The following is a 20181-nucleotide window of genomic DNA, read 5'->3' as shown; positions in this document are numbered from 1 at the left end:
ACTGCCTTTAACACAACCCAAAACTCCACCCCTTTTACGCAGACACAGTCTCACCGGTCTGACTTTACAGCCCTCACCCTGCTCACTTCTTCCTCAGTACAAGTCCGCCTACAGTAGGGAGCGCACCGTTCTCTTGGATTTCACTCATCCATCACAGGAGGATAATTTTCTAAGGAGCAGCTCTAAGGACCACAGACCAGAGCAGCATGGGGAGCAGCATGTCATGTGTCCCCCAGCACAACTTCAGATTCTCCAGCAAAAGTTTCATCCGCAGAAACAGGTAAGAAATAAACTTTTTCAGGTATTTTTACTCTACTTGTGACAGTGTGTTCACTCTACACAGAGCACATGTCATGTCCTTGACTGCCATTTGTTATTTTAGACTGTGTTTAAGCAGGAAGGAATTCTTGGTATTTCTCAGGGTTTGAGCAGTGAGGTTAAACAGAGGTTGTGAATTTTGTGAGGCCGGGGTTGGGATAATATGGTATTGCAGGATAGCCCGGGAGTCATGCCTGAATAGTGCCCGTCTGGCCAACGGTGTCAATGATCCAGTTACCATTTGCCTCCTCTTTGCATCTCCCTGAAGATGATCTGCCAGCTGTCGGTGAATCTGGTTTCACTAAAGAATCAGACCCTGACCCCTGTTCAGTATCATTATCACATGTGGGCAGTCATAGTAATTGAGTAATAAGAACTGATTTATGACACCTGATTCTGTGAGTAACTCAGCTGTGGTGCTCTCACCTGAGAGCACTGACCATGAATACCAGAAATAACGGTCATTCATGAGTCATACTTGCTTTTCCATCTGGTTTTCTTTTATCCTTTTCGATTAACTGGCAGGGCATGTAGCACTAAGTACAACCCTCTCTGTTAGATCTCCACATCTGATTCTAATTAGCCTCTGTTTCTTCAACCATGTGCCATGTGATGATTCAGGGTCTGGTTTTGTCAAGTGAGCCATGCAGGGGGAATCCTTAAAGTATGCCATTTTTGAAAACCAACATCTCAAACTTGAACACTTATATACTTTTCAAGTTGTCAAGATGGTTCAGAGTAACAATTCTTTCAGTTTTCCTCTTTCTTCTGCATCCCACTACCTATTGGTGTTGGTGAGCTAGGCCAGGCTCAGGTATTCCCCTCAGAGAAGAGGACTAAGTGGCATTGAATACCATAGCAGTGAGTTGGAGAATGGTGGGTGTGACAATTCACTACCTGTCTATTATCTACATTCCTCTTTCACTCTGAAACTGTAGACCATTTTAGTGTTATACATATTTTTTATGCATGAATTAAAATAAAAAACACGAATGTGGTGGAGCTAACTTAATTCTTATCAGTGACTGATGCTAGACATGTCAGGCCTTGATTCCCACCATGAAAACAAAAGCCTGTGTTGTTGCGCTAACGACACTGCACACATTTGTGGAGATAAGCAGATAAACTACAAACTGAGATTATGAAAGCAGCCCCCAAGTCCTATCATTGTAGGGAGGGAGCTTCCTCATAAAGTTGTGACATGAATGGTAACAGATGACGGTCATGCAAAACAAAGAAGGCATTGAATGCTGATTTTCCTACGCATATCTGAGCTATCTGCACAAGACCCAATTGTTCTTATCATTTAAATGCCTGGCATTGATGGGTCAGGGCCAATGATGGGACCACTGGTTAATTTATATGATATTGGGGGGGGGGAATCATACTTAAGACCCATTACTCTGCTGTGAAAATTGAACTCTCAGCATGACTTCAATCTAAAAATTTAAAAACTGAGAAACAAATCACTGATATTGATTTCTAATGCAAAACAGTAGATGAAAGACTATTTAGGCAAATTCTTCATCTGTAAACAGTGAACAGTGAACTCTCATAAACAGGAAATGTTCCTTATTGACACTGGAGATGGAAAACAGCAAACACAGAATAGTTGATAGACACTGGAGACTGAATGGTAACACATGGTTTTCCTTTCTCTCTGCAGCAGCCGCTTGTTTCGCAAAAAGAATCCCCAGGAGGGGCAGGAGAAGTCAAACAGCATCATCAATATTCTGTGCACTGTCACTCCTCGGAAGGTAGGAACCTCCATCAGCGTGCATGAGACTCCTCTATCAATTCTACAGCATATCTAACTGGTTTATTCTTGTTTTTTTCATGGTGGGTATGACATTTTGCAGGAAATGTCGTCTAAAGATCTGCAGACAATAGAAAACATAAAATGGGACCCTCCGTTTCCTTATGACCCAGCCAGCGGCTGGAAGAAGAGCAGCATCAATGTGAAGAATTATGGACGGATGATTCATAGTTCTAAAGTTCGTTTTCGCTTCCTGCACTGCCAGGTGAGAGAAAAATAACTTTTTATTGCCTCTGTGGTGCAGCATCAGGAAACAATAGGAAGAAAAGAAAGCTAATGCAGCACAATCCTCTTCATGATTAACAAGGTCTTTAACAATGACACACTGTGCCAGTCAGCTGTGTGAATCCTCTGAGTATCAGAACAAAAAAAACACAGGTGGAGAGGAACAGGATGTATCTCTAAGGACAACCTCGCCACTTGCACTGACGTCGTGACTGCCTGTGAATAAGTCAATCAGTTTTCCACAAAGCAGACCACATTCTTTGTTTGGACTTGTTCACTTCGGCTGCAGTTGTGAAACATCTCTGAGAGAAAACCTGAGGGGAGAGAGAGTTCCTCAGATCCCCAGGACAGATAGAGGACATGCCGGCTCCTCACTGTGCGAACCGCAATTCATCACAGCTGTGACACAAGAGTTCTGTCAAGTGAAAAGAAAAGATTGATTGAGGAAATGGCGTCATGATAGCAAAGAACACAGCGTATAAAACAGAAAACAATACCACAAGGGGAGCATATATTGCCTAAGTGCTGACAAACAAAAAACAAAGCTAAGCCATTGCAGAAACAAAGGATTGCAAAAACCCTAAAGATTGTAGTGGCAAGACTGTAAAAGATGACTCTTTCCCGATCTGTGACCAACGCCAGAGAACACAGTGTACATCTGCCTCCAGACATGTGCCTATGTGCAAAGTTTCATTTCGCCATCACTAAACCACCTGAATTACAGCTGCTAGCTTTCTAATTAGGGTTAAATCTGTGAAGCTGCTCAGTTCAGCTGCTGTTTCTTTTTTGAAACCAGCAAAACACTTATATGTAAATATTGATTAGACTGGAATATAAGGACTGTTGCTTCATGCTAATCCTTTATTTTCACAAACATTACATTTTACTATCTCTGCAGGATGTACATGACTGCTACCTAGATCTCTTCCAGACACACCTTCATTTTGTCTCCAATAACACCAACGGACTGACATACCAGGTGAGTTTTTTTTTTTTCTTATACTTTTCTCTATTTTCATCTCCTCCCTCAAATACATAATTTCTCAGAACAAATTATTCTATTATTATTATTCTCAGTCTTAATAGTTATCTGAGTCAGTTTTTATGTTACGTCACCCTACCATTTTTATGTGTCTATCCTGTCAACTGCTGGTGTGTTGATAAACAGAGTATGATAGCTAATAAAGTCTTACCAGCCGTTAATCATCATTTAAGTGTGTCTGTTGCACGCTTTCTTCAGCACCTTGGGTCCTGTGCGTGTCATGAGTTAGAATATAGATGACGACATATACAAGGCAGACATGAATACATCCTCAGTAAACAAGGCATATGTCAATGTTATGGTGATTAATTCCTTCTTTTAAAGCTGAACAGTTGTCTCAGGTAAAACAGGGCAGCAGGGGAAATGGTGACAAGAACGCTTTTAATAAATGAATGAAAGTATGTTTTTGCTGAAAGAGGCATGAATGAACTTTTTGTCGTTTTGTGCTCAGGGAACACTGCCACTGAAAGAACTCACCATCTGTAACATGCAACAGAACTGCAACCACAGTCAACCCCAGGAATTTGCCTTTCAAATAAACGGTGAGTTTGCTTTCAGGAGAAAGGACACAAGTGGCTGCTGGTACCAAACCCTGGAATAATCTATTTTGAGTTTTAGTGATTTGCACTGGATTTAGAGAATCAGTCATTCAGACTAGACAAGACTAATCCAGCAGGATTTATAAATCAGTGATTTAAGACTTTATAAAAAGAAGGATGAAATAAAGCTGGACAGAGTCCCGCTCTATGACTCATTGTTTATCTAAATTTGTAAGTGTGTTCCTCTGCTGGTGGTCTGATATGTTATCAGAAATGCATTAAAAGTAAAAATCCTCCTCACTTAAAACTTGTAAGCCATTTTGAAGTGGCAGCATTTCCCATGTTGTCACATTCCAGTGATTCAAATGTGCCAGGACCCTCTTCACCTCCACTCAACCCCAAGACTAACTAGAGCTGCACCCCATTCACCCATGGTCAGGGGCCAAACCGGCCTCAAAGACCCTGCTTGTTAGACAACAGGTGCACTTCAGTCGGCCCAGCTGTCGCACAGAAAAGCACAGCTACTGCTCTCAGCCTTGTCATTGTATATAATCTATGGCACATTCCAAAAAGTGCTCAGGTTAATGTCTGGCAGAAATGTCACTTCGCTTTTGAACTCTTGAATTAACGAAATGATCTTTGACTTTTCAAGCAGAAATAAGATGCTGTGGGGGATAAAGGACATTGATCCTTGTCTGGGAAATAAAAGCACTCAAGTGAGGGATTAATATAAAATTACCAAAGTGGAAAATATAAAAACTGCTGAAAAGTTCATCTAAGACACAAAGCTGTGCATGGTTGCTGTGTTTATGTTTCTTTATCATTATTACCTTGCTGAAATCCCAAACATATCTACCGTCACAATATTGACTTTCTGTGGTGTTGCTTTGCATTTCATAATTTCTCTGGCTCAAGCTTGTTATTTTGAGGTATTGTATTTCGATTGTTTTGATTGTTCAGCGTCGGCTTACATTATTGGATGCATCATTGTCAGGAACCAGTGAGGCAGCATGACAAAATTCTGAGTCAGGTGAGGGCCTCAATGTAGCCATTTCCTCTGGGAACTTTAGGTCAAGCTGAAAATATGAATCAGCTTTAGTGGAGAGTGTGTGGATGTTTTTGGGTGAATGCAGGGAATGCAGTACAAAATGATCCACTTCATATTCAATACTTACTCTTAGTGAGCATGAATGACTTGTCAACTTACTGAAAGTTGGAAGGAAACAAAGTCTGAGCTTGTTCTTCCAGTCCCAAGAGTTTTCACCTCCACTGAAATGTGGATCAGCATGTGTTTTTATGGGCGTGCTATGGTCAAGGTCTACAATTACGAGTTGAAATGAAGAGAAGGTCAAACATATGAGTCGAGAACTTCCATGGTTTCAGACAATTACAGTCCAAAGCTGTGCGGCAGGAATGAAATGGCCTATCTGTGCTGGTTATCTCAGGTATGTGTGGGACTGATAGAAAGAGGGAGATTCCAGCTCTTTTCATCCCAGGCCCTCTTCATTCCTCTTGAGTAATCAGTGTGAGGGAGTCTGCGATGACTTTTAAATGCCAGATGAGGCAGGTCAAGGGTTGACCCGCTGCTTTAGGTCTTACAGACAGGAAACTGTCTTTCATATGTGTTAACATTTATTGTACTTATTGCATAACATATTCTAAATAACAGAGGGAGCATGAATTGAATTAATGATTCACCACCGGGCCAGAAAGCTCTCTGAAGAAAATGTTCAGGATACTTGCTGATACTTTCTTTTTTTTTTTTGTACTTGTGACCTTTTCACAGGTGCTGGTGTCAGCCTTAACCCCATCATCGTCTACTGTGCCAACCAAGAAGAAATGGACCTGTGGTTCGGCCTCCTCAAAGAACACATTGAGGCAAATGGAGGAACAGCAACTGCACAAGTAAACTACACCAGAGTGAAAGTAAGTTCAATCACACGTTTTTGATAACACCTTGCTCCAAACAGCCAAAGTTATATTACACTAGTTGGCTTAAAAACTGGCTTTTGTGATGCAACAATGATTAAATCAAATCTAAACAAGCATGTGTGGTCATCTGTTAATCCAAGTGGCGTATTAACCAATAAAAACCTTTGGCTTCAACCACATCTTTTTACACAGGATATGTGCAAGCATGTTGATTTGGTGAGTCAAGTAGGTCACTGCTGGCGCTCCCTGAGGCCTGGATACTAGGGAGTGGCCTTGACCACATCATAGTCAAACTAACCCCCACATCTGCACAGAGTTAAAGTGCTGACTACATACCCACAAGCCGGAAAATGGTCGATGATACATATAAACCTAAATGCATCATTGCTCAGCTTTAGCGTAGAAACCTTTTCTATGACCAAATATTCCATGATCAAAACCAAATGGACATGTTTAATATTCAGGGCAGAGGTCTGTTCATGGTTACACTGATGATGGCTGTCTCACCACTGTTTGTCACCTGTGTTGCTGCTGTAGGCAAACCAGGACGGGTCTTCTGAGGGCAGAGAGGAGCTGAGGAACTCCATTAACAGAGAGCCCATCTATGAGTGGGAGGGCTCTCAGCGTGACAGCCTAGGCCCCATCACCTACGTCACTAAAGTCTGTTTGCAGCACCTCCCCTGTCAGGTACATGAGTACTGCTTATTAAGAATGAATCATTTTTCATGTCACGCAGATGTAAAACACACTATACATCTGAACTTTAGACTATGGCAGACTGTAATCCATGCGATTTCAAACTCTGGGAATTTTTCACATGATGCATATAAGCAACAAAACTTCAGCTCTGAATTCAGGTGACTCACATGGTTCTTGTATTGCTCAACACGCATTACCTCAACACAATGTAAGGCGTGAGGTAGGCGGAGTCCATATTTTGGCAAATGGCATCTCCTGCAGACTTAACTTTATTGTCTTTGTTTTCCTGTCAATTAGGAAGAAGTGTCAAAAACCAAAACCATGAAAAAATACATGACTTCTTTGGAACCAAATCAGACATGAGCACAAATACAAAAAGTTTCATGCAGCAATCAGTGAAAACAGCAGTCATGACACAGCTTGCATAGATAATTAATTCTCTGTGGGAAATAACGGCAGCTCTACTGAACTATCTGAGATTTAGAGCATGGGTGTGTGTGACAGGCATTTGTTGGCTCATGCAGTGACTCAACTCACCTCACAGCTGGAATGTCAGCTGTCTGTCCAGTCACACCCTCAGAGAGGGAGAAGAAACATAAAATCAATTTGCCGCACCTTTGAATGCCGATCTAACTGGTTGGTCTGAGGATCTCACTGGGATTTAAACTGTGCCTCTCAACAGAGGATTAGAGGATAAAACTGGCATTTTTCTTGCACCAGGTCTAATGGTTGCCTCTGTGCTGTGTGTTATTCATAGTCCTATTCATAATTCACACGTGCAGAGTGACTTTAGGTAGCAGGGTGTTTTTCATACACGACCGCTGAACTGGGCTTTATTTATATTGGTTCCAAGTTTCTCTTTGAATTCAATGTAGCATAAGTTTACTTTCACCTTGCGGTCACAGCAGACAAATAGATTTTATGCAAATAAGCCTGTTTGAGAAATCATACAGGTCGAATTTAAACATAGCATAGTCAGTCATAGTTAATTGTTCTTCCCTGTAAATGTCAGAAACGGATAAGAATGATTATATATTATTCCAACAACTACACACAAACTAACTTTAATCTTGTGTCGGCAGGAACAAAGTGACAGACTACTAGTGATGTACCCAGAGACTCTGATCATCCTATCAGAGGAGAATGATGGGCTCTTCTATAAGGTGCCAATGAGCAACTTTTACGTACTTATTCATATCCACCGTCAATGCAGTATTTTCTTTGTTTTTGTCAGACACTTTGCTTTAATAGTGGTTATGATTACAGGGGAAACTGCCACTCAACATGATTACTGTGACCACACCCTGTCAAGACGTCAAGCCTAACACTTTTATGATTGAAGGTAACTAAACTGATTTTTCTCTACTGCTTCACTACAAACTAGAACTCAAATAGACGTTAAAGGGATTTTAATGGGTGTTCATTCTTATGCATGCATTATGTTAAATGGCTTTTTCCATGACTCTGCGAGTGTCAGAGAGTGTAATGCTCCATGAATGAGTTGGTTTTATCCCCTGTGAATAACAATCTGACTATAGCACATTCCAGTGAGCAAAAAGACCAAATGAAAGCCTTTGTCTTCCCTCTTCCTCTCTTCCCAGGGAAGCTAATCAACCCCATAGTGGTGTCGTGTCTGGATAGGGCTGCGTTCTGTGACTGGATCCAGCATTTCAAAGCTGCTGACGTGCCTGTCCTCAGCCCTCCACCGCCTGTGTATGACATCATCTACACCCCAACGCAAAGAGAAGTGAGGCCCGCCCTTATTCTACATCAGTCTAAAAACAATTACTCTGTTCACAAATTCTTATGATCCATAGCTATCAAACAAGTTATCTACATTTGGTTTTGTCAAACTGCAGGTTGGGCAAATTGAAGTATGAGGAAGAGTGATAACGTACACATACGACATGGCCCTGCCTCTTTTTTTTTTTTTTATAGTTCAGCCTTACAATGATATACCCCCCCCCCCCCCCAAAAAAGAATAAATAAATAGAAAAAAAAAAAAAAAAAAAACAGTGGCCACAAAACACAATAACTATTTTTGCTCAATTCCATTGGTTAATTGTTGTATTTGTATACAATTTTTGTATCATATAAACTCTAGGCTCCGCAGTTTGACAGGTGGAGTGGAAACAGCCATGGACAGACTGACTCCTTAAAGTTCAGCCAGTCAACAAGCGGGCATGGGTCCCACAACCTTCAGTTACCCATTCAAGAAGACAACCCTCTCTCCCCAGGATACTCCGAGCCCCTCTGTGTAAGTCAGCTATGCACCACTTCTCAAGTTCAAGTATTCTTGGACCAATAACAGGAGTCAAATGCAGATGCAGTACAATATTTGCACAGAAATAAATGTGGTAGGAGTTGCTAAAAATTTTTTTTTGTTTGTTTTGGTTGAGTGGAGCAGCACCTTTAAAGTTAATTATTAAGTGAGGTCTAGAGTTCGAACTGCTCCTGTTACAGACACAGAGGTTTAGGTAAGAGGCAAGTAGAAATAAAGAATCAAAACAAAGCCAGGAAGCATCTACAATGAAAAATAACTTTTGATGCAAGGAAATAAGAGGTCCATAAAAGCTGCTACAGGAGAGGGATGTTCTCTGAGAAAGTTTGCTTGTTTATTTCAAACTGTCTAAAAAGCGCTAAAACACTCCGTATTATCAAGACATTTGACCAGCCCCCCCCCCCAGGAGAGGAGCTATGTGGGCCGATTGCATCCATCCAATTATCTTAAAAAGGAGAGGGCTCAGTGCCGAGAAGACTTGTTGTTGAGCTTCTGACCTCCTTCTAATGTCTCCCATTTAAATTCAATGAGACGTTTTCATTGGAAAAATCACAAAGTGATACTGGAAACTGAAGTTGCAGAGATATTCTGTTTATAGTCTTAGTTCTACCTGAACTCAGTGGTTTCAATCCCTGAAGGCAGCTGCTAGCTACTCCCCTTCCTGACTTTAGTCTTGGTTGTGTTTGTTGTCCCTACAGTACAGCTCTAGCCGTCCATCCTCAACTGAGACTGCCCGCCTGGGCAGCAGGACCAACAGCATGTCCTCACACACTAGGCTAGATCGTGACCTACGACCTTTGTCACTGCGCTACTCCTCACCCCAGCGCAGCTCCTACCTCCAACCTGCAGAGAGCTCAGTGCTGTCCCAGATCTACAGCACACCCTACTCAGCTGCGCATCACACCAGCCCGCAGCGGCTGGAGAAAGCCCCACTAGTCAAGGTAATTTAGTCTGGCCTCAAACTCGATAACTTAATATTCCCTTTGAGACTGTTGACTTATTTTACATGTCACGTGCACAGTGCTGAAATAGACACACCACGCAGTAGCTTGAGCATCCTGGTATTTAACAAGTGGGTGTTAACAAATGAGTGTATGTTGATTTTTGTGCAGACTTGAGGTTGAAAGATTGATCGAGATCATTCAATCTGTGATGATTCAAGTCTCTGTTTAAGTTCATGAACAAAACTAACTCGCTAATTAGGAAATGTTAACATTAGCGTTATCCCCAAATGACAGCAGATATGAATGTAGGTTTTAAAACAAGACAACCTAATACAACAGATTGTTATCTCACGAGCCTTGCTGCAGATCATGACTGGCATTAATCCAAAACCTCCACTCAGTAATCTGATCCTAAAGCCCTAAACTAAGCGTGGTTTATGTGAATCTGAAGAGCGTGAGAAAGACAGGCAGAGCAACATAGAGAACAAAAGTTCTTCGTGTTTTAAATTAACTCTTCAATCCATCTCCAACTTTGTGATCAGTCTAACAGCTGGAGCACACCTCAGACATCCCTGAACTACACCCTGAATACCCCCCAGCGCCACTCAGACATGTGTGCCCCCAGACAACCCTTGTCACCCCTCTATGATGAGCCCTGCAGCCCTGAAATCTACTCCCTGGATGAGGCCAGGCCACTGGTAAGTGGGGCAATGATACTGGATCCACAGGTTCAATTTACATCCGAGAATTCTGTCTGTGCAGAATCAGGCTGTGTACACACACACAAAAAATAAGAAATAACATGTTGACAAAAAAAAAAAAGATGAAGCCGATTACTCACTATATCTACACAAAAATTCCATTATTAGTAATTTATTCATAGCAACATTTTATCATTACAAAATCCAAATGTATAAATGACTGCTGGTCACTGAATGGTTTCACTATTTGTTTTTAAAACAGCAGAGCTGGCAAGAGCCAATTCCCCAGGTGCACCATCAGCAGCACCAGCAGGCCCCGCGGTTCCTGCCCTCCTCCTTCCAGCTCCGCACCCCTCCCTTGGGCAGGCGCCAAAGGAGAAGTCTGGTCCTGACCACCTCACAGGGACAGGCTCTGGGCCTGGAGATGGACACTCCTCAAAGCCAAGCAGAGCAGAGAGCAGAGGCCGTTTCTAGACTAAAGCTTCTCCCAGCGCCTAACCAAGCACACAATCAGGTGAGAAACACAAGCTCTCATCTCCCACGACACTCCTGTCTCTGGAATGCTGTGGTACAAAGTGCAACGCTGTATGGAAGCAGAGCGTGTATATATACTTGTTCTGCAGGTGATGTTTGAACAGGTGCCATACATGAAACAGCTTTAATGTTCAAGGAAATATGAGCAGGTTTGTTATAAGTGATCACAGGAAATAATTTTCTTTTGTTTTTGCATCTGTCGCCAGATTGTTCTCCCATCCAGCTCTGCGAGGAACACCTCTCAGATATCATACGGTTACTCACCAGGTAAGAACTGATGGCATGCAAACACAGTCTTTTGTTTATCTACAGGTCTGGTGACTGGACTGAAAGGTCAATTGTGGTCAGGGGTTTGAAATAAATCATTATATGGTTCCCAGATATATTAAAATGTTTTAATGAAAGATTCATAATGGCAAACAAAAATGGAGCCTAGAACTCATTTTCTCATATATGTGTCTATGCCAAAAAAATAGGAGCCGATTGAAATCAAAGCAAACACTGCAGCATCATATTTCTTTACGGGTGCGAGTTATGAAAGTCAACAGTGTCTGCTGCACCACCAAGGACACAGAACATTTCTCACACTCCATTATTTCCTAAATTAAACACTGCACGATTGATTGAACTCTTGGATCTGTCAGCAGGTAACACAAGGTTAGAGGCTCCTGGAAAGCACAGGAAATGCAGAAATGCGGCAATGAAATGGAGCTCATTAGAGCTCTAAATGCCATTTGTGTACTTGTCCCATGTGGGGTAACCCAGTGTAAGAGTACACTGGGTTACTGGTAGGATTTACTCCTTCAGTGTGATTGACAGCACACAACTGGGACACACACTTATTTACAGGCTCTTTTATCACATAGGAAAACAAGATGAGACCCTGGTGACTGCAGATTCATTTTGTGACTGTGCTATTTCATCTGGTAGATTTAATGTTTTTGCACTATTAGAAAGAATGAAGAGTAAAGGTGGTGCAGTGGTGTCATGTTACACTACTGGTTTTACAGTAAGATCACATGTTGGGACAAAGCCAAAATCACCAAAACTACTTTGGGATCATGTCCACGTTTATTCAGTCAGTTATTCAGTGAAGTTTTGACTTTCATTGTATGGAACTAATAGCATGGGAATCTTGTCTCGCTCCTATAGATAATCACTCGTACCTCGAACCCAGAGAACCAGATGACCAGGAAATGGACTATGACAACATTTGGGAGCACGACCGTGATATTGGAATGATTCAGCCAATGTCTGGAATTTCAGCACACTGGACAGGATTAGACTTTGGGGCCAGAGGCCTTGGTGCTATGGCAACCCAGCAGAGATGGTCATAAAACAAAACAATAGTCCGGCCGCTCGTCTGGACGTGTGCAAACAAAAGATCTCTATCAGAGAGATAATAAAAGCCAGCTAGGGCAGCCTGTGTTGCGGGAGCAACACAGATACTATGAACTGTCTTGTTAGAAGCCAGGTAGTTATGCCGTGGTAAAAGTATGAAGAACAAGTGGCTAAATAAAAACATTTAAATAGCGACAGAGACAGACTTCAACTGTCTGTTTGGTATGTAGCATACAAGAAAGAAGACAGCAGAGTGTACATACTGTGCAGCTTTAATGTTATTTCTTAAGGTATTACGTAATTGCACTAAAGGTTTCATTTGTAGTGCAAGAACCTCCAGTTTACTTTTTAATATACAGTGATTTCTAACATGCTGTCCTGTTTACTGTTTTGTTTTCATTTCTACCTATAGCTGGAAACGATGTATATTTTTGTAAATGCTGTACATTTATTATTTTATTTTGCAATATTGCCAAGACACAGAGATGTAGCTTTAACTGACTGCCTTAAAGGTGCTAATGTTACTATCATTACAGTGAACTGATATCTGTGTGGATTCCATGTTTGTTTGAGGTGTTTATTTATATTTGGAAATAAATGTAGAAATCAACAGTCACTTCTGCTGAGTGTTATTCTAATGATGATATGTCTGTACGTATAGTAAATGCGTACATTTTGAGAGATGCGATGTAAGCGATAAACAGAATTACTGTCAAAAGTTGGATGGCTTTCATGAGTAATGGGCTTCCTTTCCAGTGTTAATGTCGACAGAAAACTTTAACTTCTTAGCAGGACAAGGTTTAGGGAGGGAGGCCTACTGCTGACAGTACTTGACATTACCATTTAAAATCATGTTTTGTATCCATACTATAAAGCTCAGGAGAAAAATCAATTGTTATAAATTACTTAAAAGTGGCAGTTACCGACAATGTCTGGGTTCAGGCTCTTAAATGTGTGTATGCCGCCCTCTAGTGTTTAAAAAGTTTCACTTCTGGGTCTGAGTGTCAGGAATAAGAGATGAGGCAAAACACCCTGAGTGTTTTTTCCTGCAATTGAATTGAACAACTCATGGAGCAGCAGATAAATATTATAATACTAAAATACTAATATGGCCATCTACACATTATCATAAAAATAAAATGCCCTTCATAAAATATATTATTGATACTGGCACATAATATAGTCCCCAAATTACACATATACAACAATTTAAATATCCTGCAAGAGATGGGATCTCATAGCTTTAATAAAACATTTCAAATTATTGTTAGTGTAAACTCTTTAACGCTTGATAAGAGTGTCACATGAAAGCAATTTTAATGCAAAAAAAATAGCTTCAACTGCTCCACTTTAAATTATTTGAATACATCCTCTTAATCTATTTCTTACATCCTTAACATCTCAACTTTGTACAGGTCTGCACAAACCTGCTGCTAATCTTACTTACGTAAACCATATTTAGAAATCTCTAAAAACCTGTCTATGTCTTTCTGATAACTATGCATGTCTCATCTTGCCTTACAGCAGCAGCTGAAACACCCCTTCTTTTTTAGTGAAACCCCAGAGAGCGACCTAAGATAAAGCAATTACAGAGAAAATCTGTAATACAAACATGTAACAGCATGTCAAACTTGTCATATTCCTTCAAGGGCTCTAGTCATGCAGTAACTGATGTGGGGTGGAAAAACTGAGCATTTAAATCCTGACGTCTTTAGACAGATCAAGACTCAGAAGGGGTGGTGTCACGTGGTTTCTTCTCACTGGTTGCTGCCTCTATCTTGACGTACTTGCGCAGGTATCGAATAGCTGACAGAGCACTTACGTTTGCGAGTAGAACTGAATGAAAGCAAAATACAATTGAAAAATTAGTCTTCATTTTGCTCATGATAGTCTGCTATCCAATTACATTTATTTGATTGTTTTGTTTATGTTACAACTTCAGAAAATGGGATCTTACTTAAAAACCTCAAATACAAATATAAAGGCCAAACAAGCATCAGTTTTTAATCTTATTTTTGAGTTTTCTGTTACAATATAAACAATACAAATTCTACATAAATATACGCACCAGCCTTCCAGGCATCACCAACTTGTGGGTTGGCAGTCTTCAGTACCCATGAAGCAAATGCAATACAAACGAGACACATATCTGACTGCCTGAGACGCAGAAAAGAGGCATCCAGCCCTTAAAAATAGAGACACAGAGGATTATGAAAGACATTTTCAATCATTAAATTATGAAGAAATTATAAAAATATGCTAATGTAAATATGCACAATGCACAAGATGAAAACAACCACCCATAAAGCCACAGTGGAGCTCAATAGTTGATCAAGCTCAATTGGGACTTCCTGTTCTTTCACCCAGTAAAGTTGAAGCCTTTGTACAGATTACAGCTCTTCAAATATGAGGCTGCCTGACGCCAGTGTTGTTTGACATTGTGACTCTTGTGGCTTTAAAGATAATCCTGATACGAGCACTCAGCATTTGATGCCACATTACTTGGTTGTGAATTATTAGCCCTTATTTAAGCTCAAATGCAGTTAAAGACGGCAGATTTACACATAAGGACTCTACAAGAAGAGGTCATTTAATTTTCCTTCATAATGCAACATAAATTAGATAATGCCACCGGCAGCTTACAGGAGCACTGAGTGAAGTCAAGTTATCACGTACAACCACTCTTCTTGGCTTTCAGCACTACATGCCTGCAGTCCAGAGAGGATCCTCTGACAGCTGAGGTAAGAGAATCCGTCCCGGTCATGACTGAGAGGAACTATCTTATGCTTCCACTGTCCACATGTGTGGAAAACAAAAAGAGCTCAACTGGAGAGGTCAGATACTATAAAATGCAGCTGTGTAAAACCATTAAGCCTCCGTTGTAACTCCAGCAAAGGATATCCTTATTTTACCACTGCACATGAATCAATATTGACAATAACAGCTGATGATAGAAACCTAATTCTTAACATTAATGCATGAACTTGACTTACTTGGATTTGAAACAGCTGTCTGCAAGTCCTCACATCTGAAAGGATGCTGAGCTTGCTTCCTTAAGATCCTGTCCTCCAGGTTGTAGAGAAGCAGATCAGGAAACAGCATGTCTTGATTTCCCAGAGCGTTACTGGGATAAACTGTCCTTCGAAGGGATCCGCCACGTTGACTAACATTTACATCTGACAGGGATCTTGAGAGACTCTGCTTCTGGAACGTAGATCCAGCAAAATTCCTATTCCTAAAGGAGAGTGTTGTTTTCCAGAAGAAATCTTGTCTGAGGTCACTGTCTGTGTAGAAATTGTCATAAATATCAGTAGAAATCTGAGATGAGCTTGCTTTACGGCTGAACCTGGTCACCACCCTTACAGGACCGTAGTCGTCCTCTCCTTCAGATTCGACAGAGGAATCATCTGGCGAAGAGGATTCAAAAAAATAGTCGTATGCCTCAGGGAACTGGAAATTTCTGTTAGCAGAGCGAGAGTATGAAAAGATCGGAACCAGCTCATCTTTGGGCTCATCTTCTGTGGTAAGGAAAAGGCTGAACACATTTTCTGTATCAAAATCTGAGAAAAAATGATCATATGTTTCAGGAACAGAGTTTCCATCAGTGTTGGGGGTGGTTTTGTTGTCTATAGGTGATTGCCTAGGAATAGACTGCTTTTCACCAAAGAAGTACTGAAATATATCCATAACAGAGATTTTGTAGCTGTCTTTCAATGAGGACGATAAAGAGTCCATGTCTTTTTCTTGCATTGGCGTATTTTCCTCGGGAAAATAACTAAATTTCTCTGGTTCTCCTTCACCTAATGTTAACAGAGTTTGACCTTTCCACATGGGGCCCAAAGACTTAGATTCCAGGGCATGTAGATTTTGCACGCTTACATTTTTGGAAATCTTTCGCAGGCTCATTTCTGATCTTCCAGGGATAAATGGGTGCGAAATGTGACTCACGGGTGTCAGAGCCATATTTTCAGTGTAAATCTTAGTACCATGACTCACTGCGGCAGGTTCACTCTCCCACATAATACTTCTTGCAGAAGAATCAAAAACTTCAACACAGGGTAGATTCGTTTCTACACAATCAGGAACACTGGGCATGTCCTCAGTTGTTTGTACAGGCATAGACTCATCCAACTGTGTAAAAAAGCCTGAATCAGTTGCAGCATCCATGTTGCTCTCCTTGCTTTCTGGTAAAGGTGGCAGTGAGATAGGTGGTGCAGCTTTACTGGTTCTTAACTGCAGAATGTCATTTATCGTCAGCTTCTCCATCTCACTCCAAAAAGAAGAGATGGCGAACACTGAATAATTTGACTCTGGGGCCTTTTCATGTACGCATTCATCTTGTGATGCAGTTATAGCATCTTTTTTTACACCCAATAAATCATATTTTGATTCTATTAAGTCATTTGACACGGAGTGGCTTTTTGTTCCAGATTTATGTTTTGCCAAGATGTCTGTTATTTTTTCTCCTGGACTTACAGACATTTGACTTCCGGACAAGTCAGGTGTAATTTCATTTGAGAGTGACCTGACTGGTTCAGTGTCTCGAGTACAGGATGACAGTGATGCAATATCTGGAGGGTATGTTATCGAGTCTTTAGACACAGACAGTTTCATTTCTCCTTGATTGCTGTCTGATGGATTCATTTCTCCACAAGGAGCAACGCTATCCATTAACTGTGATGCTGTTAATTCAGTTTTCTCAACTGAGAAAAGATCTAATTTCGATAAAGTGTGAACTTCCAGATCATCTTCCTTTCCCTGCACTGCATTATTTGGGTCTACACTGGGGAGACTTTTAGAAAGACACCTTTCATCAAGGGATGAACTGATGCAATCTGACGTCAATTTGGCACATGTCTCCAAGAGTGAACAGGCCTTTGATTTGAATTCCTGGGGTTTTGTGTTGAGGCTGTCAGTCTTTTCCACACCAGAGCTATATTGGTCTGTATCTTGACAGTCAATTTCCAGCTGTTGTTGGGGCTCAGTCTCTTTTTGACACAATGTGTGGTTTTCTGTGCCAGAATTTCCATCCTTTACTTCCAAAACTGACTTAGCAGCAGATAGTTTGTCTTTTTGAGACATGTCCACACAATCATTTGACTCTCTGCTTGATTGACCATTTAAAGTGGCACTAACTGAAGCAGGCAACCAAGGAGATGGATTAAGTCTGGTAAATTCTCCTGATTCTAGTCTGGTCCAAGACTCTGCATTTTTTATCATTTTATCACCGTTATCTGCTGCTGACATTATGCCATCATCAATTTGACTCAATTGAGTTATGGACCTTTCACCAGTTCCATTATTTTCAGCTGAGCTTGTTGGTTTACCGATTCCCTGTCTAATGATGTTCTCTGGTAAATGTTGACATGGAGGATCGGTACGAGAAATATAATTTGCTTTCATCTCTTTCCCAGATATCCTCTGTGGGAGATTACTAGTGCCTGAACATAAAGAAGGCATAATATTTTTGTGTGCTTCATTTAAAGGAAATGACTTCACATTCTCATGTAAACTCAGCCCTCCCTTCTGTGAATACTGCTCCTCCCCTGAGTCGCTCTGCTGAGCTAAAACCTGCCCCTCATATCCATGTGCATTCTCAGATGGCTCAAAGCTGAGTCGCCTCTTCTTCCTTCTCTTCCTTTTGACAGAGGCAGATGGGGATAATTCTTGACTTGCTGTTTTGCTAATGCTTGTTGCGTCTAATTGTGAAATGCCAGGGATTTGTTGTTCCTTCCATTTAACATTTGTTATTTCTAGGTTATTGGGTGAATTTGTGCTATTCTTACCACTTAGAGGTGAGTAACTTGTCAGCAGATTTTCCCATTTAGCATCCTTCACTGGTTTGCACGTTTCCCCCTTCACCACTTTGTGAGGTAAAGTTTCTGAGCAGGCCACTGAGTCATGAGACAGATTTTGCTGAGTTAACGCATTTACCTCTCTGCAGGCTTCCTCACTGATGAATAAAGTGGGGTAAGTTTCAGGGTAAGTTGATTTGTTAGTCTTGAGTACTGAGTTACCAGAGATAGATTCTGGAGAAACATTGGCAGCTGGTTTGATTTTTTTCTTTGTGTTTATGCTGTTGATGGTGTCGACAGGCTTAGTGGGCTCTTTGCCAAATGCTGTGTCACCCCTGGCAGGCAGAAAGTTTAACTTTCTGATGGATTTTGGCTTATAGATGCTGCTGAATTGTTGCCCATCACTATGTTGTTGCTCCAGCTTTATTTCCTCTGTGATTTTTCCAGCTCTCACTTGGTTTGGCTCAGCAAGCTTCTCAGCTTCTGCTACATTTTTCAGTCTTTCAAAGAACATATTGACTGACTGTAGGTGTATGTCCTCCTCGCTACCTGAAAGGACACTTTCTATTCCACTCACACTGTACTTGCTGAGGTAATCCTCCACAGGAGACCCTTCACAATCAGGTGGGGTATCAATGGAGTGGTCAGCCTCTGAAAAACCTGCTGTTAGGTTGAATTTCTGATCCTTTTTAAGTTGAATGGACCCCGTTTCATCAAAGTCACTCATCCCTGAGTCATCCACACCCGCTAATGAAGGAGGAAGCAGGTTACACTCCTCACACTCTGCAAAGAAGCATTCCCAGTCACGGTCACAGATCTCCACACTGTATTCAAAGTCCTCCATTTTGCATTAGGGAGGCCAGTTCAACCTGGAAATTCAAATACACAAGTGTTATATATAAAAACAGTCAATATTCAAAGTATTTGGGTTTTTTTTTTACATGTAATTTGCATCACTTTCAAGATAAAAACTAATTCAACATTACAACCATCAATATCAAACCATAAACTGCTACAAAATAACAAAATCAGCAATTGATGGAAGGCCTTAAATCAATTTAAAAAACACAAGCATGCAGATTTTAATTTTACCTCAGTTTTTCATGACAATTAAGTCTATGTATGATGTTACATAATATGCCATAAAATTATGTTACACATCTCTTCAGAGCAGGAAATGAAAACTATTCAGGAGGCTAAAACTATCACTAAAATATTTACATGAATAACAAGAAAAAGTAGCAGTATGCTACTCACTTCTAGCTGTCTCTATATGTACATAAACATCTGTACAGGTTCCTTACCAGTCAGGTTTCAGCTGTGATCCAGGTTTTGAGGAGGAAAAAGTCTAGGAAATGTGGCGTCTCAGCAGCACCATGTTGTATGTCCTCTGGTGGGCGTTCTTTTGCATGAGCATGCAATGCTCCAGGCCCCATGATTTGATATATATAGAGCGGCGTTTCTGATCACGTAAGACACGCAGTGTTCTTACAGCAACCATCACCAACAGAGGTATAATGTGTCAGAACTTTAAATAGACTTTCCATTAGCAAGCCACATAACTGGCTATTAAATATTGTTACCTCTACTATTGTTTTATTTGATAAACACTTGCTGAAATATATAACAGAATTGATCAATGTAATGTTCATGCTTGTTTATGGCTTTCATTATGCATATCATGACATTTAATCATCTAAGTAATAAGATCCCAGCAAAGGCTCCTGTCACGTCGCTGGCAGCTGCTGTTGGCCCAAACGCAGGCTCGCAGCAGACATCAGGATCATGTGGAGTGAGTGTGAGTCAGCTGATACCTTACTGATGTGAGATCATGGGGTGACAGTTGATCTGAATCGCTCCAATACAACCATTCCAGATGCTGCAGGAGAGCCAGAAACATCTGGAGCTGTAGCACATGGCACTCATGTGACTCATCTGGGCTTGTAAAACAAAAGCAAAAGAAGAAAAAAGAAAAAAGAAAAAACAAAAACAAAAGAATTCCTGTCAACTTCAT

At 40.9% G+C, this 20181-nt stretch overlaps 3 protein-coding genes across 5 annotated transcripts; 1 reads left to right on the top strand and 2 right to left on the bottom strand.

Annotated features, from left to right (window-relative positions):
• Positions 1-109: 109 nt before the first annotated feature.
• On the top strand, positions 110-12982 carry plekhn1 (pleckstrin homology domain containing, family N member 1). 3 transcript variants are annotated; one of them, XM_029507457.1, is made up of 16 exons: positions 110-280; positions 1985-2075; positions 2178-2339; positions 3258-3338; positions 3853-3943; positions 5727-5866; positions 6410-6559; positions 7654-7734; positions 7838-7913; positions 8173-8318; positions 8685-8828; positions 9551-9793; positions 10339-10494; positions 10760-11011; positions 11238-11298; positions 12184-12982. In XM_029507457.1, exons 1-16 carry the CDS (start codon positions 207-209, stop codon positions 12366-12368), a joined length of 2133 nt encoding a protein of 710 aa, XP_029363317.1. In that variant the 5' UTR covers positions 110-206; the 3' UTR covers positions 12369-12982. The 3 variants fall into 3 exon arrangements, with proteins under 3 accessions (XP_029363317.1, XP_029363316.1, XP_029363315.1); XM_029507456.1 differs by having other exon boundaries at positions 8676-8828; positions 10763-11011; XM_029507455.1 differs by having other exon boundaries at positions 8676-8828.
• On the bottom strand, positions 12343-16193 carry LOC115046833 (PGC-1 and ERR-induced regulator in muscle protein 1-like). Its single transcript, XM_029507462.1, has 3 exons — positions 15366-16193; positions 14441-14557; positions 12343-14208 (listed from the first exon to the last, which is right to left on the bottom strand). The coding sequence occupies exons 1-3, from the start codon at positions 16120-16122 to the stop codon at positions 14093-14095; spliced, it is 990 nt and encodes a 329-aa protein (XP_029363322.1). The 5' UTR covers positions 16123-16193; the 3' UTR covers positions 12343-14092.
• Positions 16179-20058, bottom strand: LOC115045649 (uncharacterized). The gene is made up of 4 exons (XM_029505429.1): positions 19982-20058; positions 19472-19629; positions 16252-19036; positions 16179-16193 (listed from the first exon to the last, which is right to left on the bottom strand). The coding sequence occupies exons 3-4, from the start codon at positions 19009-19011 to the stop codon at positions 16179-16181; spliced, it is 2775 nt and encodes a 924-aa protein (XP_029361289.1). The 5' UTR covers positions 19012-19036; positions 19472-19629; positions 19982-20058.
• Between the last annotated feature and the right edge of the window lie 123 nt (positions 20059-20181).

This window comes from Echeneis naucrates, chromosome 7, assembly GCF_900963305.1.
Source record: "Echeneis naucrates chromosome 7, fEcheNa1.1, whole genome shotgun sequence".
Taxonomy (NCBI): Eukaryota; Metazoa; Chordata; class Actinopteri; order Carangiformes; family Echeneidae; genus Echeneis; species Echeneis naucrates.
The sequence above is the reverse complement of the archived record's forward strand: the minus strand, read 5'-3'. Positions and strand labels throughout refer to the sequence as shown.